The sequence below is a fragment of the Schistocerca gregaria genome, chromosome 3 (assembly GCF_023897955.1).
Source record: "Schistocerca gregaria isolate iqSchGreg1 chromosome 3, iqSchGreg1.2, whole genome shotgun sequence".
In the NCBI taxonomy this organism is placed as follows: Eukaryota; Metazoa; Arthropoda; class Insecta; order Orthoptera; family Acrididae; genus Schistocerca; species Schistocerca gregaria.
The window spans coordinates 195,826,794-195,853,036 of NC_064922.1; the positions used below are offsets into that span (position 1 = coordinate 195,826,794).

Sequence of the window (26,243 nt, forward strand, 5' to 3'; positions counted from 1 at the left end):
AGCAAGTAACTGGATATCACAACCAGTTAAAAAGAAATGAAAAGTATACATCATTAGGAGCTCTTTGTACAAATTAGGTGAATACATAGATTTAAGGTTTGAAATGTTTTGTTAACTACATGCAACTAACAGTGTTTGTTGTAAAACTGCATAAAAGGTAGTAATCTACTGAAAACAGGACCCAGTGTTTACAGATGCAGGGAAATTTTCCTTCATAAAATCTCATCATGAACAAGTAAATGTTAATTTAGTATACATTTCTTTCATTTCTGAGAATGATCATAGGGTGTTTGGTCCTTAGTTTACTCGTTTCAGTTAGCTAATACCCATCTTCAGAAATGTTTTGTAATATGTCTTAATAATATAAAGCCATAGTAGCATCATTACAAAATACATACAAAGTCAGCTCAGCATCCTCACACAAATTTACAATATGGTGCAAATTAGGCCAGAGTACCAGCAGCATCTTACTGTCAATAGCACTACTGTTCATAATAAAATGTTATGAACTGTAGCACTATCAACAGTATGACTCAGCTGGCACTGTGGCCTAGTTTAAACCATATTTTAAATGTGTGTGATGATGCTAAGCTGATTTTGTGTATATTTTGTGATGATGCCACTACAGCTTTATTATATTAGGACACATTATAAAACAAATCTGAAGATGGTCATTGGTAACTGAAACTGGTAGTCTAAGGACCAAAAGTATTGTGATCATTGCTGGAAATAAAAGAAATTTATTCTACATTTCCAGGCACACTGTTTTAGTGTACAACTATGATACATCTTGTAAATGTTAATGTAGCAATAGAAGATTAAGAACAGCTATTTCAATATGAACAGCAGCTCCTCCTCCCCCCCCCCCCCCCCCTCCTGCAAGGTATCAGTTTCCCTTCTAATTAACTAAGTTTCATTTAGCTGGTTTCAGAACAAATCAACATATAAATGAATGAAAAAATGAAATATTTTAAATTTGGTGAAAATGCTGCAAATCTGTCTCTTTCCCTCTGACTGACTGCACTGAATTGAGAATGAAAAAATATGTACATACATGGAGATTAGAACAAAGAGAATTAAAGTAGTATGTACATGGTATAAAATGGATGATGTGCAAAAGCCAAAAAAGAAGACTCGTAAATGTTCCAATAAAAAAAATAAAATGATTACCCATGACATCTTGGAAAGAATGGAAAGATCTTGTCATGCAGCAAGAGTTGTAAGAATAGTGATTGAAAGGACAGGGAATGTTGAAGACAGAAATGCTGTCCCTTTCCCCTCACCCATCACAATATATTTAATGAACAGTGATTAGCTCTTAACTGCTGTCAGAAGCTCCTACACAGAGTAAAAGGAATGTGCTGCAACGAAACCGACTTGGATTTGAAAATCTCAAGTATGTCATTCACATTATTCAGTTCTCTGGAAAGCCTGCTCAAAAACTGGTACAATGTACCAGTACTTTTCATCTTTCTCTTCAATGATTAGGGCAGGATGAGTCAAATTGTTTTTATCTCTAGCACTGATTTACTGAATCCTACAGCTCTTTTGAATGGGTTTATGAAGGAGTACATGTTCTCGGATTGTCGTATGAGAAACCCTAATTGCAATAGGCTTAATTGTCAACATGAAGACAAAGGCAACACATTTTACAAAATCCTAAATGTAATATTCCGTAAGGAAGATGTCTGCATACTTTCAATTTTTTAATTTATAGTGTTCGTCTATTCTGGAAATCACCACCAAAACTGAACCTCAAAATGAATATATGCGTTTTTTGCATTTCATGACAAAAGCTATGTAGGTTACAAATCGTTGTTGTTGCATTTGCTACTCAACCTTCGCTAAGATTTGTTAAAATGTATTCTGCATCTCCAGTAACGCAGCTATAAAATTTGTCATAACTAATTTATTACTGGTCTGAACCGCCACTTCGGCTTCATAAGCAAATTCTATCATGAAGGCAATTTCTAGCCAAAAAATTGCAAGGGTGGGCGTGTACCAACAGTACAATACGTCATATTATCCCTCAACAGATATGTTTAACAGGTATGTGTCGTTAACATGAAGTATAATCTTTCGTTAAAAAATAAAACCCTTTCATTTGCCCTCTATCAAATGTGCGTCTGTGAGACTTCGGGAAAAAATCCTGGTATTGACGTTTCTCATGCGCATAGTCAGACGAATTGCAGTGTAGACAACAGCTAAAATCGGTCTGTGCCACGATTTCACCTTTTTATGCGGTGAAACTCTAGCAATCTCGATGAATTTATGCATTTTTATACCATGAATAAAGACAGATAAGTCATCCTTTCTCGTGCAGTTGGTATAACAAAAGTGCTTCATTTATCATTTTTGTGTACACGTTGGACGACTGTCGCTGTGACACTTGCAACGAATAAAAGAATGGCGATGAGTAATCAGCAGTCCCGATAATATGACATCAACAGGATTGAGGAATTCCCTAAATGTAAAATGTATTGTGGAAGCTGTAGGATATCGACAGTTATGTGGGCCTTCGTAGTTTAAGATGAGAATGTAATGAACTGGCTGCCTTCTTGACAGTATTTGTCGCAAATTATGGCGTTTGCGGGTGCAGCTTCCTTGTTGAAGGCGCCTACTATGTTGGAACAATTGCTGGAAGAAATAAACTTCCAGCGAACGAAAGAGATGCGACAATTACTAAAAGATGGTAAGAGTTCAATAAAACTTGTGCCAATGTGAGAATATACATGCACTTCGACATTGTTTAGATGAGCACGTGTCAAACTTGAAGTGTTTGGCGGTAGCGTCATGTACACAAACAACATACAGAAGCTAAAACATACGATCTATTTTTAATAAACAAAGAAATGAAAGTATCTCTGTTTGATTACTGCTCACGAGTGCACGTGTGAGAATTTTAGCGCTTGATTCCATTCCACACTTAACCACTTTGAAATAGCACTTGCACGTCGTTAAATTGCGTAGTTAAGGTATCAATTAGCGCTTGCATATTGTACTGCCATTAGCTGTGTGCTGTCGCATTTATCATGTTTTTCTAATTCGTAGAAGACTGTCGCCCTATTATTTATGTATTATTATTTATTTATGCTCTTGCCGTTGTTAAATACTCTATAGGGTTATATTACTCGACCGCATTAGTTTGGAATGCCATCATTAATAACTTGTACGCTTTGAATACAGTGAAAGACCCTGTAAACATTTCGTCGTGGGTGTGGAGTCATTGTAAAAGCAGCAAAAATCATTCTAGTGTATTTTTAGTTAGTGGCTTTCTAATTGGCCATTCAGTCATTATTACAAAATTTTAATGTGTTATTTCGTACATTCAGTAGATACTGGTAGCAGGTTTACCAAGATACAGTTCTTCTTTAGTATTGTAGAGATGGGAGATCATGTTTGTGTATACAATGTAACTGACTTTTATATGGGAATACTACATTCTGTGAACATACCATTTGTAGACTACAGCCCATTATTTTATAGATCAGATGGTTAGGTCCTTTTTTATCAGCCTTCTGTCAGGATCTACAATGCAAATTTGAAGATAATAAACTGAGGTGTCTGGTTGACGTGTATGATAATGAGTGAGAAGAAGTTAAGTAGCAGGAAGGTTTCAGTATTCTACTAGTCATATTCCATGGATCTTGTGAAATGACTGTCAAAGACATACATTTTATTTAAGCAATTTAGAATGAAATGACTTCATATAAAAAATCAAACAAGGGAAAATCCAGGATGGAATGATGACAGTATTATGAAGAGGATAGATTGAATTCACCATATAGCGGAGAAGTTGAGTTGCAGATAGACACAACAAAAATACTGTAAACAAGTAAGCTTTCAGCCAGAAGGACTTCTTCTATATTAGATAAAACACGTGTCCTCACACCCACAGCCACCCACCCATCCACCCGCATGTTCGCACACACGCTTGCAGTCACACTCACTCACAGTCTCTCTCTCTCTCTCTCTCTCTCTCTCTCTCCCCCCCCCCCCCCCCCCCCCTCTGTCTCTCGTACCTGCAACTCAACATCTCCACTATATTATATGGTGAGTTGCAGTCTATCCTTTTCATAATAGTAGCCAACTATTGTTATTACACTGATAATTCTATGTTAATGTAAGATATAATTAGGAGTTTCTGTGAAGATACTCTACAATGGAGTAAGAATTTAACAGAAAGTTCTTTAATTCAGTCTAAAACTCAACCAGACTCAGTTTCAGACACTACCACATTATCTGTATGACATTTAATATAAAAAAACCTCATTTTCAGACCATGGCTGTGAATAAAATATAGGTTGATTCTTTCAAAGAAAAAGACAGCCCCTGCCACTATTGGTAAAGCTATTTACTTATGTAAATAGTGTAGTAATGAGTTTTAAACCAACAGGTTCATCTTCAGATGATTGTTCAGATAAAGAAGCATGTTTGCAGAAGTTTACAGAAGATTTGGCCCTATATTCAGTCTTGAGGCGAAAGATTCTTGGGATGGTGGTGCCTTACGATAAAAAACATGTTAGAAACTGTATTTTTAAATGTTACCATCCTCTGTAATTATTGAACACTGTGAAAACAAATATGTAAGACTAATAGATGCAGTTATATTCTACGTACATTGAAAACCCCATGAAATTTTGTTGGAATGTTGTTGGCTTATATTCACAGAACACTGTAGAGTACACGCACTACTCACATTATTTGTATATAACCACGTTGTATAAAGCACCACACACACCAAAAAGTTCATGCAAGTGATCCAGTGTTCCATAAATACGAGCCAACAAAATTACGTGGTATTTTCAATGTAAATAAAACACAACTACAGCTACCCAATCTTAAATATTTGTTTACATCGTTTGCAGTCATGATGAAGGGGTAGTTGCATTTAAGCAGATCAATTCTAAAATTGTTTTTTACTGTAGGGAACTTCCATCCTGAGAATCTTTCATCACAAGGTCGAATAAAGAGCCAAAATCATATGTAATCTTCAGCAAATCAGCATACTGATGTGAACAGCAACCTTAAGATGAACCTGTTGGTTTGAAATCAGTTACAGAATTATTTATGTATCTGACTCCTATCATTAGTTTTAAGTCGCCATAGCAGTTGTTTTGATCCCAGTGATATTCATGCTTCTCACTATTTTTGAGAAAAAGAGAAATGTTGATGACAACAAAGGAAATTAGTGACTATATTTATTTGAAATAGTTATTAATATTATTATTAGTAGTAGTAGTTTATTCATCCAGAGACAAAGATTCCAAGACTTACCAAGCGGGAAAGCGCTGGCAGACAGGCACAATGAACAAAACACACACACAGAACTACTAGCTTTCGCAACCGATGGTTGCTTCTTCAGGAAAGAGGGAAGGAGAGGGAAAGACGGAAGGATGTGAGTTTTAAGGGAGAGGGTAAGGAGTCATTCCAATCCCGGGAGCGGAAAGACTTCCCTTAGGGGGAAAAAAGGACAGGTGTACAGTCGCGCGCGAACACACACACACACACACACACACACACACACACACACACACACACACACACACACAAAGACTGCAGATGGCCACTACATGCTGATGTACTCTGTGCAGAACCTCCTCATTGCACAGATTTCTGGTAGTCATTCCTCCTGATCATTAAATTGCCACACAGCAAGAAGGGAATGTAAAATCAGGAGTTCTAGATTTTTAATTGGTCAATGCACCAAGAATCCAGGAACAAGTATGATCATCTATCATCTATACAATGTCCAAATGACAGCAAGTTGCTCCCAAAAAGTAGCCCACAAGAATGAATATTCCCTCTTCCTCCTCATCACTGGGCTCTAGCAGTCACCTTAACATTCTGTTCCCATAAAGGAGCGGACTTTTCCCTACCTGCCTCCCCCCCACTACCTCTACATCTGCACTGTGGGGGCCTCTGCCTTCTCCACTCATACAATAAACACCTCTACCTGACCGACACCCTCTGGCAGAAGGTTGCTGCATCCTGGTCCTACTACTGTAACAACCAAAAGACAAATTTGGTAAGGGAATAATAATTCGTGGAGAAGAAATAAAAACTTCAAGGTTTGCTTTTGATTTTGTAATTCTGTCTATGACAACAAAGAACTTGGAAGAGCATGAAAGTGGAATGGATGGATGAAACCCATTTCTGTATGACATTTGCTCTCATTTTACAGAATTAGCAAGATTATTATAAGAATCAATTTGTCTTTGAACGAGCCACTGGTGGGTTGTGTATGCTGATCATAGAGGTCACCACCAGTGACCAAATAGCATTTAATGCTATGCTGGAATTGGTGATGGTGTGCTAAATATAGCATTCAACATACAACCCCCCCCCCCCCCCCCCCCCCCCCCCCATTTCCTGCTCCACCTCCCACCCCACATTTTGTGGTCAGCATGCTGTCATATTTTTATTTTAAAACATATAATAAATATTTAAATCTGTTGACTCATTCCAGATCATAGTGGCGGATTGTAATCATTTTCTGTGGAACATGCAAAAGACTTAATTATGCTGCAGCAAAAGAATTACCTCATTGGACAGAAGGCCAAAATGAGAATGATCATATTTGTCAGTGATTGATATCACTGCACACATCTCTGCTATACAATCACCTGACAAGTAGTTGCTAGAGGAGTGCACAAGTAGAATAGAGTACTTGACACCTAATAAAGTTTTTGTTTTTTCTAAATCGCGTGCACACACACACACATATCCATCTGCACACACACACACACACACACACACACACACACACACACACATATATATATATATATATTAAAAACAAAGATTCGAAGACTTACCAAGCGGGAAAGTGCCGGCAGACAGGCACATGAACAAAACACACAAACACACACACAGAATTGCTAGCTTTCGCAACCGATGGTTGCTTCTTCAGGAAGGAGAGGGAAAGACGAAAGGATGTGGGTTTTAAGGGAGAGGGTAAGGAGTCATTCCAATCCCGGGAGCGGAAAGACTTCCCTTAGGGGAAAAAAAGGACAGATGTACACTCGCACGCGCACATACACACTCACACTCACACACACACACACACACACACACACACACACACACACACACACACACATACACACATATCCATCCGCACAGACACAGACTGCTTGTGTCTGTGTATGTGCGGATAGATATATATGTGTGTGTGTGTGTGTGTGTGTGTGTGTGTGTGTGTGTGTGTGTGTGTGTGTGTGTGTGTGCGAGTGTACATCTGTCCTTTTTTTTCCCCTAAGGGAAGTCTTTCCGCTCCCGGGATTGGAATGACTCCTTACCCTCTCCCTTAAAACCCACATCCTTTCGTCTTTCCCTCTCCTTCCTGAAGAAGCAACCATCGGTTGCGAAAGCTAGAAATTCTGTGTGTGTGTTTGTGTGTTTTGTTCATGTGCCTGTTTGCCGGCGCTTTCCCGCTTGGTAAGTCTTGGAATCTTTGTTTTTAATATATTTTTTTAATATATTTTTCCCATGTGGAAGTTTCTTTCTATTTTATATATATATATATATTGTGTGTGTGTGTGTGTGTGCCCTCGAGTATATACCTGTCCTTTTTTCTCCCTAAGGTAAGTCTTTCCACTCCCAGGATTGGAATGACTCCTTACCCTCTCCCTTAAAACCCACATACTTTCGTCTTTCTCTCTCCTTCCCTCTCCCCCGATGAAACAACCTTGGGTTGTGAAAGCTTGAAATTTGTTTGTGTGTTTTTTATTGTGTCTATCTACCAGTGCTTTCTCGTTTGGTAAGTCACAGCATCTTTGTTTTTTTAATATTTTTTCCCACGTGGAATGTTTCTTTCTATTATATTCATATTTAATAATTAACTTAGAGAATAGCTACTTTCAGTGATTGTTGATCATAGTTGTTTCACATTTTTGCAGAAAAAAATGCTGCCTTTCAATTACTTTGTGTACATAATGTGGAACAGGTCGCTTTTTAAATAAATGTCAACAGCCAAATTAAATAACCATTCTGCTTATTCGTAAATTTCAGTTCTGTCATGCCAGCTAACAGCAACTGGCTTTCATCTGTTAAGCAACTCTTTCACCTTAAATGGGGGCTGGGGAGGGGAAGGGAGGAAGAGGTGGTGTGCATTGAGAGGAGGAGGAGGTGGCAGTGGTGGTGGTGGTGGTGGTGGGGGGGGGGGAGAGAGAGAGAGAGAGAGAGAGAGAGAGAGAGAGAGAGAGAGAGAGAGAGAGAGAGAGAGGAGAAGGAGAAGATAGGCAGAGAAAGAGAGAGTGAGGAGTAGCAGTTGGAGTTGGATAGTGAGTGGCATGGTGGAGGAGACGGACATTGACATGGGAGGATGAAGGAGACAGTAGTGACATTGGGGGAGTAGGAGATGGACAGAGACATGTAAAGATGTGGGTGTAGGGGGGGGGGGGGGGGATGGACAGGGAGATATGGATGTAGGGGGAGAGGGACAAAGAGATATAGGCATAGTGAGAGATGGACAGAAGATAAGGGTGTAGAAAAAGATGGACAGAGAAATGTGTGTAAGGAGAGATGGAAAGAGAAAGGGAGGAGGAGAAATTGGATAGAGAGAGGATGAGGACGAGGTGTGTGCAATATATGTCTCGTGTGCTTAAAATTCTAATAAACTGTAAGAGAGGTGGCTAGTGAAGTATTCTTTTCTTTGTTTGTGAATACTGGGGATTTTTGATTTTCTGACTGGTATCCACCAGCAACCTGTTATAGACTTTTTTGCTATAGTATATTCTCCTTTTTGAACCTTAGAGAGGAAAGAATCGACTGTGCATTTTCACCTCTTCAAGGCATAGTTAAGCAGTCCATTAAATTTTGAGCATTCAGCATTTGAAATTCCATCCCTTCTACTAATATTTTGGCTTGAGTATATTCCAGCTATACTGGAGAGAATGTCTATTGGCTTACTCAGAGGCTGACTGAAAGATACATCAGCGAAAAATGGTAGTATCAGAGACGGAATTTGTTTGACTACCTGCCTGAAATTTCGGTGGAATAAAGTTTGGTCTATGGAAATTATTTTTATGGGCCATCTATAAAGGAAAACTAGATTCATGATTTAAGAATATTTGTAGTAAAGAATTAAATTTCTGACCTACTGTGTGTCCTTGATAAAGTTTTTCATCCTTTAAATTCTCTGTGAATAGTGTAACTGTGCCAATACTTAAAATTCTGCATATTTTACATTTTCATTCTTAGCTAAATTTGGTTGATGAGGATGCTTTACTGATGCTATTTGACCATCTTGGTAAATAAACTGTGTATTAAAAGGTTCACACATGTTTAAAAAGAAATTGGATTTATAAATAATTAGCAGGCATTGTTGTCTGCCGTCATAATGTTGTTGAAAATGTTCAAAGGGAATCAAACAAAAGCTAAACATCAAACAATGGAAAATCCAGGATGGAATGTAGTGATATTATGAGAAGGAAAGTTGGTACTCACCATATAGCAGAGACACTGAGTCGCAGATAGACACAACAAAGAGACTCTCACAGTTATAGCTTTTGGCCATGAAGGCCTTCGGCAATCACACACACACACACACACACACACACACACACACACACACACACACACACACACACAAATGCAACTCATGCACACGACTGCAGTCTCGGGCATCTGAAACAACACAGCGAGCAGCAATGCCAGTGCATGATGGGAGTGGTTACTGGGTGGAGGTAAGGAGGAGGCTGGTGTGAGAAGGTGTAGGGATAGCATGATGGGGGTGACAGACAGTGGAGTGCTGCGGGTTAGACGGGGGGCAAGGGAGAGATGGTGATTGGGGGGGGAGGAGTAGGTGGTGGTGGGAGGATGTATGGGACAGGTCTTGCATCTAGGTCTATTACAGGGGTATGAGCCATGAGGTACGGGATTGGGAGCAGGGGTTTTGTAAGGTTGGAGGAGTATATTGTGTAGGTTTAGTAGACAGCAGAAAACCACTGTGGGAGGGGAGGGAAGGATAGTGGACAGGACATTTCTCATTTCAGGACATGACGAGAGGTAATGGAAACCCTGGCGGAGAATGTAATTCAATTGCTCCAGTCCTGGATGGTACTGAGTTACGAGGGAAATGCTCCTCTGTGGCCAGGCAGTGGGAATTTGAGAGGTGGTGGGAGACTGGAAAGATAAGGCACGGGAGATTTGATTTTGTACAAGGATTGGAGGATAATTACGGTCAGTGAAGGCTTCAGTGAGCCCCACGGTATATTTCAAGAGGGAATGCTCGTCACTGCAGATGTGATGTCCACAGGTGACCAGGCTGTACGGAAGAGACTTCTTAGTGTGAAATGTGTGGCAGCTGTCGAAGTGGAGGTATTGCTGGTGGTTAGGATGTTTGATATGGACGAAGTTACTGATGTAGCCATCTTTGAGGTGGAGTTCAACATCTAGGAAGGTAGCTTGTTGGGTTGAATTGGACTATGTGAAGCAAATGGAGGAGAAGTTGTTGAGGTTCTGGAGGAATGTGGATGGGTGTCCTCCCCTTCAATCCAGATAGCAAAGATGTCATCAATGAATCTAAAGCATGGCGCCATGCGGGTGCCCATAACCATACCTTGGATTTGTTTGTAGGTAACGCCTTCAATGGAGAAGTAATTTTGGTTGAGGATATAGTTGGTCATGGCGACTGGGAGGGAGGTTGTTGATCTGCAATCCATAGGGCATTGGGAAAGGTAGTGTTCAATAGCAGTAAGGCCATGGGCATTAGAAATGTTAGTGTACAGGGGGGTGGCATCAATAGTGTCGAATAGGGCACCGTATGTTAAAGGGACAGGAACTGTGGAGAGTCGGCTTTAGTTTGGTCCTAACCCTGTGCTGTTTTCCTTCATTAGTATTTTCTTTTGTATTACTATACTCAATGTCCATTCTCCTTTCTCTTCTTTCCAATATTTCTCTCGTCGCTTTACAAACTGCACTGCACCTGTACTTATGGGCCACACTGTATCAACCATCAGGGCCCTGCACAACAGATGGCTACAAGACCACGCTGATTGTTGGTGCAGCATCCAAACCTCTGCCCTGCCCTGTGCCTAACCTGCAGTAATTCACTGTCTACCACCTCCACCATACTATCCTTCCCCCTCCCCGCACCAGCCTCCTCCATACCCCACCGAGTCACCACTCCCGTGCTGCTGCTTGCAGTGTGGTTTCAGTTACACGAGACTAGTTGTGTGTGTGAGTTGTGTTTGCATGAGGGGTGTGTGTGTGTTTGTGTGTGTGTGTGTGTGTGTGTGTGTGTGTGTGTGTGTGTGTGTGTGTGTATACATAAGTATTCTAGGTGTCATCTCCCACAGAAAAAATCTATATTGAAATCGCCACATACAATCACTTTCCAGTTATTTCTATTTAGTCTTGCCAGTGGCCCCTGTAATTTCATAATGAAGTTTAAAACATTGCTTGTTGGGGGCCTGTCTTGTCTGTATCCAAGTATTTTACTGGAGTACTGCACTCAAAAAATGCATTTGAATACAGTATTCACTGAAGTCTGTTACGAGAGACTTTCTTCCCCTTTGTGTAAATATTGGCTCCCCTGTTCTCATATTATGCCTACAGTAATGAGATTCTAACTAGGTGTGTGTGTTCAATTTCTGTGACTTCCAAATTATGATGTGATGTGTTATGTATAGCACTGCATTTATGTGTTGAAGAGAACACCTCATCAAGAAATTGTCATATTTCTGAAGGCTTGGAATCATAAAATTCAAATAGACTGGTGTGCATGTGCTTACAGACAGACACCGTTACAAATGACATCTTACACACCTCTGTATGAATATATGTTTAAAATATTATGAACCTAATCTGAGAAGCTGGAGAATTTCCTAGCTTATTGAGGTACACTATAATAATTCAGTATTTTTTTCAACCCACTGTTCAAGGGAACAACTGAACGCAACCTTGATAGCATTTATTTTTCACTCAAGAAAATGCTAAATTATTTCTTTCTGCTGACCAGAAACTAGTTTGGTCATTACATATCAGACAGACTTAACAGAGTTGTGTATGCCACTTTAGGCACATCAAGGGGCATGAAAAAAGTCCATCTTGCAATTACTCTGCACTGATATCTGACTTGTCCGTATATTCCCTAGACTTTTTTGTGGGCCAGCTTGGTTTTTAATACCATTCTTAGAAGACTAGGTATATCATCACTACAAAACTTTACAAATGAAGACAGTGGCCCTAAGATCCACAACAACAAATTCTCTTCTTATCGAATGCAGTGAGATGTCACTTAATCTGTGGCATAAATATATCACACCTACATATGTAATGAAAGGCTTCCAATGTACAAATGGTAGTATTCTACAAAAGAATTGAGACATAGCAAGATATTTTGCTTACTGAAACTGGTTCCTTAGGTAGAAATTCATCCACCCACCCACCCAACCACCCACCCATCTCTCGTATCTTGAAAGAGAATCTTCAGATATGTGAAACGAGTCTCGGTATACATTAACAAAAGCAAGAAAATAGAGAAACTTAATTTGTATACTGTGTTAACAACAAACTGTCAGTATTGCGCTTAATGATATTCACACTTATGCCATCCAACTTTAATTGATTAAGTTAGAAAGAAATATCTACTTCAAAAAGTTTGTCGTCTTCTAAATTATTCTATAGAGTTGTTGTTTATCAGGTATTAGTAGCTTAATATTTATTTGATTACAGAGTTATTTTACAAAGAAAATAGTTAGCTATATCTACAAATACTGGGTCCTGTTCCAGTCCATTACTGCTTGTCATGCAACTTTACAACAAATGCTACTAGTTACAATATAGCTGTAGCTGGAATCACAATAGCAGTTGAATTTAGGCTCGTTCTATGCACCGGATGCCATGCATTCTCTGACAGCCAGTTAGTATTTGCTAGTTTTCTCTGCACTCTGCTGTGTAATCATAGCCATTGTGAGCATTAGATGTGATTGTACCAAGTTATTAGGTGAATTTTTATTCCAGTTGTTGTGTGTTGTCATGGTCGATGATGATGGTAAGTCTACAGAAGTTAGCAAGAGACATAATTTGTAGGCTGCATGCTTTCTTTGAACATAAAGCTTCTTTATGCCTGTAGCACAACTCTCACTTGGAACCAGCAATGCTGCAATACCCCTGTGTGCCTCAACCTGTGTAGAGTGCCATTGTTCAAGAATCAGACTATAACAGATTTTATCAATCCCTGAGTGCAGATGTTCATATAGTTTGTAGGAAGAGTGGCAGATAAGCTATATCTTTAATTTTCTTTTGAGTTGTTAGATACTCAGAGTTTCTTGATTTATTTTGAAATGGGACATATGAGCTCATTTCTGTCTTAGGGGGGATATGTGGAAAATGTGTTCAGAGAAACAATGTTGACTGTCTTAGATCCATACTCTGAATTATTACATATAAAGAAATTGATTAATAATAATAATAATAATAATAATAATAATAATAATAATAATAATAATAATCTTTCTCATAGTACCATGGAGCTGATACACCAGCTTGAAAATCAAAATGGAAAAGTTATTGTACTATAGATCAGGTCCCAAGTTGATATCAACAACAGTGAAAATGTGGATCCCCTAGTTATTTTGTCTGGATTGGTGACAAAATCCCAACATTTCACTTCCTTTACAGTAGTAAACACAGTCCAGGACAAAGTGGAACCAACTTTTAAAGCTGTGATTACCTATGAAAAAAGGAGGGGGGGATAGAATCAGAAGGAATATAACTGAAGAAAGGGAAGCAATGCTGACAAAGACAGGAAAGAGTGTGTGTGTGTGTGTGTGTGGAGGGGGAGGGGGGAGGGGGGGAGGGATCGTTTGTGCATGTATGAGAGCACTGTAAACATTTAAAGGAAAGACACATCTCTCAATGTGAAACAAAAAAAAAAAACAATTGCATTCGTTCTTCTGTAATTGTGAGTACATCAGACTAAAGGCTGACATTATGCTCGTGTTTACCAGCTTTCCCCCGGCAGCATCACTACAACTCCACTTAATACTGGAAACTGGATGTTATGAAATTAAGTACTGCATTTGGTGGCTGTGTTTGAGGGGGGGGGGGGGGGGGGGAGGGGCAGAGAGAAGAGGAAAAATAGTATGTGTGTGCGCGGGAAGGATAGTAGGAGGCAGGGACTAGTGGAGGTTGAGGCTGGGGGGAGGGGGGGTGGGGGCAGTGGGTTACATTAATGAGGATATATTGTATGGAGAGTTCCCAACTACATGAGTCAGAAAAACTGATGTTGGTGGGAAGAATTCATATCATACAAATTGTGATGCATTCACTGCAAGTTCCTACACACTGCATTGGACTGTGAGCTTGGCAATTGGATGGTCCAGCTCTATGTTATCCACAGTTTGCCAGTGGCAGTTCATGTGGACAAGACAACTTATTGCTGCCAGAATGAATTTTCAGTGTGCAGCGGAGTGTATGGTGATTTGAAAGTTATTGGCAGATTAACTGTGTGCTGGACTGGTACTTGAACCTAGGACCTACGTCATGCCCATGTGGAATGCCGTGCAGTTTTTTATCTGAGTTGACAGAGCAAATGGTTGTTTCCACAGGTAATCTTGCATTTGATGGGATAGGAAATGCTGGTGACCGGGCTGGGGTAGGTAGTGGTAGGAGGATGTATAGGACAGCTCTTGGCTGTAGGTCTGTTACAGGGATATGAGACCTGGGACAAGGGGCTGGAAAAAGAGGGTGTTATGGACAGATAAGGATGTTGCATAGGCTGGGTGGGCAGCAGAATACTGTGGGTGGGGAAGATATTTCTCATTTCAGGATACAATGAGAGGTAGTCAAAACCTGGCAGGAAACATGATACTTTGCTCCGGTCCTTAGTGGTACTGAGTTCTGAGGGGGGTGGGGTACTATTTTTTGCCTGGTCAGTGAGTATGTAGAGGATTGTGCTGCAGGTGACTGGGGAGACAAAGTGCAAGAGATCTGTTTCTGGACTCAGTGCTGAGGGTAATTTTGGCGTGTGGAGTTCTCAATGAGACCTTTGGCATATTCGGAGGAGAGCTGCTTGTCACTGTTGATGCGACAATCACAGATGGCTAGAATGTATGGAAGAGACTTCTCGGTGTGGAGTGGGTGGCAGCTTTTGAAATGGAGGTTTTGTTGGCGATTGATAGTTTTGAAAGGGACAGAGGTACTGATGGAGCCATCTGTGAGGTGAAAGTCGACATTGAGGAAGGTCTCTTGTTGAGGTGGAGGAAGACCAGGTGAAATGAATTGGGGGAGACTGTATGAAAGCTGTGGAGAAATGTAGGTAGTGTTCTGACCATCAGTGTAGATCACAAAGATTTCATCAATAAATCTAAACCATGGTGATGCGTTTCAGCTTCTGGGGGGCTAGGAAGGACCCCCTTCCTTAGATGACCCATGTGTGGATTGATACTAGATGCTACCATGAGGGTGCCCTTGGCAGTACAATGGATCTGTTTGCAAATGATACTTTCAAAGGAGAAGAAATTGTGGGTGAGCATATTAGTAAGGTAATCAGTCATTGCACAAGGTGGTGTTCAGTGGCACGCGCGTGTGTGTGTGTGTGTGTGTGTGTGTGTGTGTGTGTGTGTGTGTGTGCGCGCGTGCACGCATGCCACCATGCTGCGCTACAATACCAGAGGCAGAGTATTCAAAATTACACAGTTAAATTAGGATGGGTGTAAATAGGGAGACAAGTACTCAGTAAATACTCCAATCTTATATTCAAGATCTACTTACAAAAGGAGCTTAAAAATATGCTGTCAATGGTACTTGGAAAATGAGACACATTCAGGTCATGAAATTTGTCATGTACTTAGATTCTGCAATGGAAGTAATTAGTATATTTTTTTTAAACAGAGAAGCAATTTAGTCATCTATGACCCCTCCTCCACCTATAATATCGATGGAAGGTGGTAATATACTGCTACATACTAGAACATGTGGCAGTTTGGAGCAGTAAACTGGCAAATGTGTAGGTTGAGGCATCCTGTACAATACTGTCAGTGGAAAATTGTAATGTCTCTTTACATGCAGTGATCTACATTACTTCATAGTTTTCCCTTTTGGCAAGAGGACAAGCCTGTAATGCATGTCCCAACTCCTACAAAAGGGGTTGCAAAGGAAGACTTAGTTCCTCAGTCTGGCTTATAACTGCCAAGATTACTTAGTTTCACAGCTTTTTCTATAATGACATTCAATGTCACATTATACTTGATTTTTTAAAAATTTTATTATGTGATTCGTGTGCAAGATAACTTGAGTGAATGCTAATTTCCACATTACCAATTGCTTTTTGCTCAAATAAAATCTCTATCAGATACAACGGATATCCAGAAAGTATGTTACACTGAAAAGTAAACACATATTGTAAAGGAAAAGGACATTTACTGTGAGCTTAAGTGAAAGTTGTGGATGTTTCTCCATAATTTCCAGCCTTGCTGAGAGAATAGCATATCAAGGGGACATTGTCTTTTGTATCTACACATCACAGAACTTTGCCACCTGTAATAATAACGAAGTGGTAACAGATTGATGATATGTCTTTGTGTTGCTATTGTTAGTCACCTACATTAATTAAATATAGAAATTATGCCAAATTTTTAGCCATAAATTGCAGTGTTTAGACCATCCCCATAGCCAAATGGATAGTGTCACTGTTTTTGGTGCAGAAGGACCCAAGTTCAATCCTCAGTACCACCTCAATTTTTTTTCTGAGTTAGAGAAGTTAGGAACTGGGTTCACTCACCCTTGCAAGGCTAAATGGGAAGCTACTTGAATAAAGAAGCAGTAGGATCATCAGGGTTAATCTACTGGCAGTAATGGCTGGAGGGATTGGTGACATGCTGATCATATGTCCCACCGTTACAGACTGCTCTTTGTACTGCTTTGGAGACAGCAGTTGGCCAGTCTGAATAGGCCTAAGGTCTAATCCATGAGTGGTGTTTCATTTATTGTGGTTTTCTCAAATAATGAAATGAGATTATTGCAACATCTCAAATTACTGAAACTGCTACATCTCAAATTACCGCAAAAATTATTGCACCATCTTAAAAGTTTTAAAGCAGCATTATTTTTGCATACTCAGCTTGAAAAAACTGATGCTAACAGTGGTTGATGATTGTGATTATTTATCATTCTTTTTCACAGAGAAAGTCCTGGATTTTCTTTTTTTCAGTTTTATGTACGGTATATGACGTGGAAAAGGATTTACACATTTCAGATAAGTTTTGACATCCAAGTTTTGTAATTCCCTCATTTTTTAAAAATAATTTTCACTTACAACACAACAACATTTTTAACAATTGCCTTACCGCAACCACGTAACAACTGTAGTGATTTGGCCACACTGTCCCTTGTATGAAATTTTCACAATAGCTTGTGCTTTAATATTATTACAACTGTTATGTTTTATTTGAATTAGCATGAAAAGAGATTCATATAGATAATTTCACATTTGAAATCAAGGCCATGAAAAATGTAAATATCCAGAATGAGATTTTCACTCTGCAGCGGAGTGTGCACCAATATGAAACTCTCTGGCAGATTAAAACTGAGTGCTGGACCAAGACTTGAAATCAGGACCTTTGCCTTTTATGGGCAAGTGCTCTGGTACACAGTTTTAATCTGCCAGGAAGTTTCATATCAGCGCACACTCCACTGCAGAGTGAAAATATCATTCTGGAAACATCCCCTAGACTGTGGCTAAGCCATGTCTCCGCAATATCCTTTTTCCCAGGAGTGCTAGTTGGGTCGTGAATCATGCTTGGGTTGCTCAGATGGTTGAGCACTTGCTCATGAAAAGCGAAGGTCCTGAGTTCGAGTTTCGGTCCAGCACACAGTTTTAATCTGCCAGGAAGTTTCAAATGTAAATTTGTTTTCAAATAATAGTTTTGTCTCCAGAATGAGATTTTCACTCTGCAGCGGAGTGTGCGCTGATATGAAACTTGCTGGCAGATTAAAACTGTGTGCCCGACCGAGACTCGAACTCGGGACCTTTGCCTTTCGCGGGCAAGTGCTCTACCAACTGAGCTACCGAAACACGACTCACGCCCGGTACTCACAGCTTTACTTCTGCCAGTATCCGTCTCCTACCTTCCAAACTTTACAGAAGCTCTCCTGCGAAACTTGCAGAACTAGCACTCCTGAAAGAAAGGATATTGCGGAGACATGGCTTAGCCAGAGCCTGGGGGATGTTTCCTGAATGAGACTTTCACTCTGCAGCGGAGTGTGCGCTGATATGAAACTTGCTGGCAGATTAAAACTGTGTGTCCGACCGAGACTCGAACTCGGGACCTTTGCCTTTCGCGGGCAAGGTAGGAGACGGATACTGGCAGAAGTAAAGCTGTGAGTACCGGGCGTGAGTCGTGCTTCGGTAGCTCAGTTGGTAGAGCACTTGCCCGCGAAAGGCAAAGGTCCCGAGTTCGAGTCTCGGTCGGGCACACAGTTTTAATCTGCCAGCAAGTTTCAATAGTTTTGTCAGTTTCAAAGTTTTTCTATGCTAGATTTCATCAAATAAATCTCTTTAACTGTTACTGTTAAAGTATTTAGCTTGTCATTAGAAGTAATTTGGTATTCCAATTTACTTCAATATTTCTGACATAAAACTAAATAAAGTTTTATTTTTGTACAAAGAAAATCATTTCAAGTGGTACTGAGTACTTGGAGTGTGGTAACTGTTTATGTTTTGAATGATTCATTATAATATGTCATTTTGTAAGAGTTGAACAAAATTTCTATGAAAGATTTTCTATTGTAAATTATGTATTATTTCAAATATCATCATATAATGTAATTGTAAGGTGAAGGTCAAGCCATGACCATAAATATATAAATGCATAATAAAAAAAAACCATTGTGTATCATGTATAGTGGGCAAGGTGTATTGTATACTGCAATAAATTGATTTTGGTCTCTATCAGAAAGAGAAGTTCTATTTTGTACGTAATATTTCAACAAATGACTTATTCATATTCTTCACATTCTGTTAGCAGTGAACTTGTATGTGATAACCTACACACTTCTCAGAGATCATACCAGTGGGTAACTTTATGAGATGTTCATTGTTACGACACACGTATGAAAACTCGGATGTGGACCAAGTGCCAGTAAGCCTTGAAACATCCACGATACTTACTGTATGTAAGACTATGCACACAAGAATGTCTCCGACACATTGGGTTCCCAACTATGTCTCTCATAGAACTGAAATTTTTATATGCTAAATTATGTTTTTATTTGTTCTACAAAACTTATTTCAGATGCTTGATTTCTTTTGTTTTTAGATTCTGGTTTTGTAATGCTACAGGGTACAACTTATTGGACAGATTTGTTTGTGAGACACTTCTTATTTCAAACAGAACATTGTATTGATTGTGATGATCTGCTGTTCTTTGTCAGAAAACGTCATGTAAAAGGTTCATCGCGATATCTTCCAAAATTTGAGGTGAGTGCATCTGGTAACAATTGATCATTCTAGAATAAATTGTGTGTGTGTTTCCATACACTGAATTATACTACTGTTTTATGTTTGAAGTGGTGCAGAGTTGGCTATATTTGTTTCTTGAAGCTAACTGTTAATAATTTAATGGTTTCATTCCCTCTTTTTGTCAAGAATCAGTGCTTACAGCAAGCTTTTTTTTATAAAATGAGTGTGTGCGTGTGCGCGTGTTTGTTTTTGTGTATAGCTTTGGAATGCCTGGCACACATTCAGCCATTAAACAAATGTCTTGCTATCCGAGAAAAAAAAAAATGTTATGGGGATGAGCGAGTGGAAGCATGTCATTGATATTGGAAATATGAAGTATTAGCTGCTCACTCTGTAATTGCCTCTGTGGTTGCTTACTTGGCTCACTTGCTGGTGCCAACAGCAACTGTATGCTGACACTTATGGGGCATGAGACCTATAAATCATTTAGGAACACACAGAGGTTCAGTACATACCTGAAATGTGAAAGTATAATAAGATGATTGTGTCTTTGTTTGTAAACAAGTAATTTATTGTTGAAATCTTTAGTCACTAGCAGATGTAACATAAAACAATATTTATGAACACACAAATACTTAATTTCAACACCCTTGTTGACAAATATTTCATAGGTAATTACTTTGTTGGTACTTCTAGCCTTATAGATGATGGCAGACAGCACACTGTATCAAGATCCACCAAACAAAAAATTACAGCTTTTTGTTATCCTGCTGCCAACAGGAAATTCTTGTGAGTTCCAATCTGTATGCAACACCTTGCAGAGGACCCAAAATACACAGCCTGTGATGTGGCAGACAGTGAGGAGCACAGATTCAGTTGCAAAAAAAAAAAGTAAACATGGGTTGCTATTCAGAATGTATTAGCAGCTCTAAAAAGAAACAGATCCAATACCATTTTACCAGTGAACTTCTTCGCTGCAGACACTGAAACCTACCCCAACACTATAAAAATTCTGTGAATTAGAAAAAGACCACACAAATTACTGTATTTTGAAAAATGGGGAACGGGGAGAAGCAAAGATGATTTTTGGTTCTGCATCAAATTGCAGTACCAAAACTTAACACAAACAGAATACTAGAAGGACAGATGTTCAATTTTCCCAAGGAAAAAAGTCTGTAAACACATATCTAGGTGCTCTTGGGTAAATCAGAAACTAAAACTGATGAATGCACCCACAGAGCTCCAAATTGAATGGTAACAAAGACTGCTTATTTTTATTTCATTTGTTTATATTTTTTATTCCATTGCTGTTTTATTCTGCTTATTTTGTCATCTTCCGCTTTAAAATTCATTGGTAAAGACCAATAAAATCAAAAAATAATTTTTATTTACATGTGGCACATGTTGCAAATACTGATGAAGGTGCAGAGTGAAATACAGTAGAGCGTCGATTATCCGAAGTAATTGGGGGACATGGGTGTTGGGAAAACTGGTTTGTTCGGATAATCGAACTGTACATGTTTATTTGCCAAAAATAAGTACTGTACAGTAAATTTATTCATAAAAACAGACATCTCTTTTAGTATTACAAAGTAACATACAAAGGCAACTTCAGTAGGAATATATAGTATGTGGCGCAGTTTATTAAACAAAAACATATAAATATTACATATGCATTTTGCATGAACAGTACACACAGTATACATAATTAATGTTTAAAAAAATTTGCTATGCTCGTCTTTTGTTTTTTTATATCCGTAATTGTCAACTTCCCCACCTTGTACTCATTGGATAAAGTGGTTGCAGATTCACCTTCTTCTAACCTTTTAAAAATCTTGTACTTGTCCCTCATAGAAAGGACAACACGTTTACATTTAAGCATTTTGTTTCGTCAAGTTCACTTCTTCACGCAGCAGCACATAAGTGGTCGTAATAGAGAGCATATGGTGACTGACTGCACCGTGAGAAGCTCTTCTTGGGGGTGCGCGATCCTTCAAACTGTGCTGAGCGGCACGCCTCAACTCTAAGCTGGTGCAGCTGTTGCTGTGAACAGTATCAAACTGCCGCTACTTCTACTGCCACTACTTCTACAGCCAGTGCCAAGCCGACAGAAGTGTGCTGATTGTTGAAACACGGCGACTGGTGGCTTGGCCGGTCAGCAGCGCCTTGTGAAGGCCCCATTAGAAGCAACGTTCCACCAGCAGTGGCACAGTGTGGCGACTACTGTGGGAAACTTGGTTTGGGAGTGAAGGGGGATGATGGAGGGTGGTAGAGTAACCGGTGCGAGTGAGTACACAGTTCAGTTAAACGGTCGTTCGGTTGACTGACGTTCGGATAATTGACGCTCTACTGTACTATACTTTTAACACCAAGAAGTAGTAGTTTAAGTGAGCAGACGGAAGAGTGTGTGTGGGGGGGAGGGTTAGGAGCCAATTCTGAGTGACCTGCCAAACACACACACACACACACACACACACACACACACACACACACGCACGCAAAATTCAAGCTTTCGCAACCCACGGCTGCTTCATGAGGAAAGAGGGAAGGAGAGGGAAAGACGAAAGGATGTGTATTTTACGGGAGAAGATAAGGAGTCATTCCAATCCCGGGAGTGGAAAGACTTACCTTAAAGGGGGGAAAAAAGGGACAGGTATACACACGCAGCGCGCGCGCGCGCTCTCACACTCACACTCACACACACACACACACACACACACACACACAAGCAGACATATGTAAAGGCAAACTCTTTGCCTTATATATGTCTGCTTGGGTCTGTATATGTGCGGATGGATGTGTGTGTGTGTGTGTGTGTGTGTGTGTGTGTGTGTGTGTGTACCTGTCCGTACCTGTCCCTTTTTCCCCCTAAGGTAAGTCTTTCCGCTCCTGAGATTGGAATGACTCCTTACCCTCTCCCTTAAAACCCACATCCTTTCGTCTTTCTCTCTCCTTCCCTCTTTCCTGATAAAGCAACCGTGGGTTGCGAAAGCTTGAATTTTGTGTGTGTGTTTGTGTTTGTTAGTGTATCTATCTACATACCAACGCTTTCGTTTGGTAAGTTACATCATCTTTGTTTTTAGATATATTTTTCCCACGTGGAATGTTATTTTTTCCCCCATCTTGCCCCTATCTATCCCTATCTCCTCCTCAAGGAAGGAATTAATAGTTGTCAAAGCTTGGGTAATGTTTGTACTTTTACATGTCTCTATCAACAGTACTGAATGTTTTGCCTCCTGGAGATAAGCATTGGCCTGTAATCCACTCTCGTAAATCTGTGTTGGAAGGGGCAGTTAAGGCAGTGTTTGCTTCACATAGTGACTGTTACCATTGAGCTAGCTATCCCCTTGTGTATTCACCACTCTCTGTGCCATATTAATGGCTTAGATAGATAGTTTGCGGTAAAAAATAGAGATTAGTTGTACTGCTGTGTGGGATAAAGTTCTTGAAGTTAAAACTTAACCTGCAGTAAAGGATCATTTAGAATGTCTGACTAAACAATGGAAAAGCCAGGATTGAATGATGATGGTATTATGAATAGAATAGTTGCTACTCAACATGTAGCAGTGATCCCGAGTTGTAGATAGGCACAATAAAAAGACTGTCGAACAAAACTTTTGGCGAAACAGGCCTTCATCAGAATTGGACAATATGCATACATACATACACTCACGCAAGCGGAACCCGCACAGTTGCGTGCGTGCGTGTGGTCTAATTCTGATGAGGGCCTGTTTGGCCAAAAGTTTTGTCCAACAGTCTTTTTGTTGTGTCTATCTGCAATTCAGCACCTCTACTATATTGTGAGTAGTAGTTATCCATTTCAGAATATTTGACTGGAATGACAAGAAAATATCAAGTGAATTAGGAGGGTAATTCAGTACCTCCTTGGGCAGTAAGTTTACCATCATAATATTACTGAATATTTTCTGTGATGTTGCCAAGTCATAATGGTACTAGTGGCAAGAATAGTTTTATGATCCACAGACTGAGTTTCTTGAGGGGAGTGGCTATTACATTGGACTCAACATTCGAGGGACGATTGTTCAAACCTGCATTCAGCCATCCAGATTTAGATTTTCAATGATTCCCCCAAAGTGCTCCAGGCAAAGGCCATTTCCTTCCCCAACATTCTGAGCTTTTTATCCATCTCTAATGACCTCGATGTTGACAATATGTTAAACCCTGATCTTCCTCCCTTCCTTTCTTTTTCTTGAGTAGGTCAAAACTGTTCCACACTTGAGTACAACCTGCATTGTTTTTGAGACTTTGAGTTGCCGGAATGCCAGAGAATCAAAGTACCAACAGGAATAGACTGGACCACGCCACTGCCCATGAGGCCACATATACACAAAGTGCCAGAGACATTAATCGGTGGTAAAGACGTATGGCATATGAATGGAAATAGATCTATGGCTGCACAGTCGATCCACACAGTGATATTGATGTATCACTGCAAGCTGCACAGTCACAATGTCTTTGTGATTTTATTACAGAAATTGCCAGATTCCAAGATTTGTCCAAGCTGAAGTCGCTATCTCTATTAATGAAATTCATCGCCAACTGAATTTTAACTGCTTCCTTCACTACTGAGTCCCAGAAAGATGAAGTCAAGGCTAAAATTTCAATGTTATTGTACACCATAGAATGCCCAGTGTCAAAAAAAGTGCTCGGACACCACAGATTTATTACGTTCTAAGACCCGGGTGCTCTGTGCATCTCTCCTGGATAGTATGTGTCGTCTGTCCGATGTATGAACGGCCGCACTCACAGGGGATCTTGTGAATTCCAGGCTTCCAAAGCATCAAATCATCCTTAGCGAAACCCAGGAGTGCTGCTGTCTTTGGTGGAGGGTGAAAAATCACTTTCCCTTCATACTTACTGAAGATCCATCCTATTTTTGATTATAGGCTTCCCACGTATGGCAGAAAAGCCATTGATTTAAAACTTTCCTTGCCTTCTTCTGATTTTCTTATACCCACAGTTGGTTTCATTTGTAGCGCTTTATGTATCTGCTATTGTGAGTACCTGTTGGCTTCAAAAACTCTCCTCAGGTGTAAAAGCTCGTCCTCCAGACTGCTCTCATCAGCAATGACATGTGCTCTGTGTACTAGAATTCTGAGTACACTAATCATCTGTGAAGGATGGTGGCAGCTATTTGCATGTAAATATAAATCTGTATGGGTCGGTTTTTGATCAACTGTGTGTCCCAAGGTGCCATCATCTTTACTCAATACCAGCACATCCCAAAATGGAAGGCAACACACTGACAGTGTCACCATGAGTAATCCTTTGTCGCCTTTGGTGGCCAACTTTTTTATGGAGGACTTCGAGGACAAGGCAAGCTTGAAGCCCACAGTGATTTGGAGGTATGTTGATGACATGTTTGTAGTGTGTCCCCGTGGTGAAGAAGAGTTAAAAGGATTTTTAGATCATCTGAACTCCATACACAGACAAATTCAGTTCACGATGGAAATTGGAAATGATGGATACCATTAGAGATGCTATCAATCATGGGAGATTTCTCACAATGTCTACATCTACTGATGGTTTGACTACGCACTGAGGCTAAAGATGCCAGGACTCACCCAACTGCACCTTGGTTCCTTGTGGTATCGCATACTGCAGGAGGTCAGTCCTTTGCTGTGGTTAATCCATTTATTATTTACAAAAGTGTTGATGCAGTTGCCAGCTTTGTGACATCCTGTTCTCGGTTACGCAGTGGCACTTTACTTTTGGAGACTAATTGTGATTCTCGTGCATAACAGCTGCTTGCATCACTCCTCCATGGCTATCCTGTTTGTATAGAGGCCCATTGAATGTTGAATTCTTCGCATTGTGTTACTTACACAGATTCTCAATGGTCCAAACTTAGCTGTCTGATAGGGGCATCACTGCTATCCATTGGATTATGAAAAAGTTTGTTGCATCCTTTGTGTTTACAGGCACTCTTTTTCTCACATTTGATTGTGTAATGCTTACATGAAAGATCAAAAGAGGCTATGGAAGTCATCATGGTCCCACTATACATTCCAAACCTGTTTCGCTGCTACCACTCTCAACATTACAACCGCACTCTAATGTCCCGTCGAAACACAGCCAAATGTGTTATTTATGGTAGGGGATGCTAACAAGGGCAATTGCCCATGTCTTTCTCCCCAGTGTACCAATTGCAGTGGTGACCACTCAGCCTCATCCCGAGAATGCCCCATGTATCTTGATTTGTGTACCATCCAGATCTGGGTGAAGGAAGAAGTGCCTTGCCTTGTCACTCATCAGTTGTTGGCTATTCAGAAGCCCTGCATTTTACCATAAGGCACTTACAGTACTGTTCTCACTACACCTCACTCCATGAAGAACAGACTTACTACGTCAAATTCAGCACTGCGGTTGTACAATTGCCCAGTGTCACAGTAGCATTCCTGTCTCCTCCTCCTCCTCCTCCTCCTCCTCCAGCTGTGCAACAAGCCACCAAATTTTCACCTTGGGTGGCAAAATCATCTGCTACACAACTGACAGGCTGGAAAGAACAGAAGGAATTCTCCTGCAAAGACTAAAATTTCTCCAGCCAATAAATACCTGAGCCTTCACTTGCCAACCTTAGAAGCTACAAGAAGTGAAACAAAGGCAAATGGTCTTCTCCTTCACTGACTGGGAAATCCTCGTCAATGGTGTCGCTGCATGATATCCTCACTGGCCCGACCATTTCGCTGGTGTGCACTACCTACCATTTTTCTGCCCTGGAATCCACAGGCCTAGCCAGAGGCAATGCCAATGTGTCTGTAGATCTCATGGACCAGGATCCTCCAGCCTTTGCACTGTGTGGCAGTGAGTC

General features: G+C 40.2%; 1 protein-coding gene across 4 annotated transcripts in view; it reads left to right on the plus strand.

Annotated features, from left to right (window-relative positions):
- The first annotated feature begins 2,176 nt into the window (after positions 1-2,176).
- The window catches only part of LOC126354451 (uncharacterized protein KIAA0930 homolog), a 104,534-nt gene continuing 80,467 nt past the window's right edge, over positions 2,177-26,243 (plus strand). For 3 of the 4 annotated variants that reach the window (XM_050004142.1, XM_050004143.1, XM_050004144.1), the window contains exons 1-2: positions 2,367-2,692; positions 19,269-19,429. In XM_050004142.1, coding sequence (XP_049860099.1) covers positions 2,581-2,692; positions 19,269-19,429 — 273 coding nt within the window. In that variant the 5' untranslated portion in view covers positions 2,367-2,580. Of the gene's footprint in view, positions 2,693-19,268; positions 19,430-26,243 lie in introns of all 4 variants that reach the window. The other variant, XM_050004141.1, reaches the window with a different exon arrangement.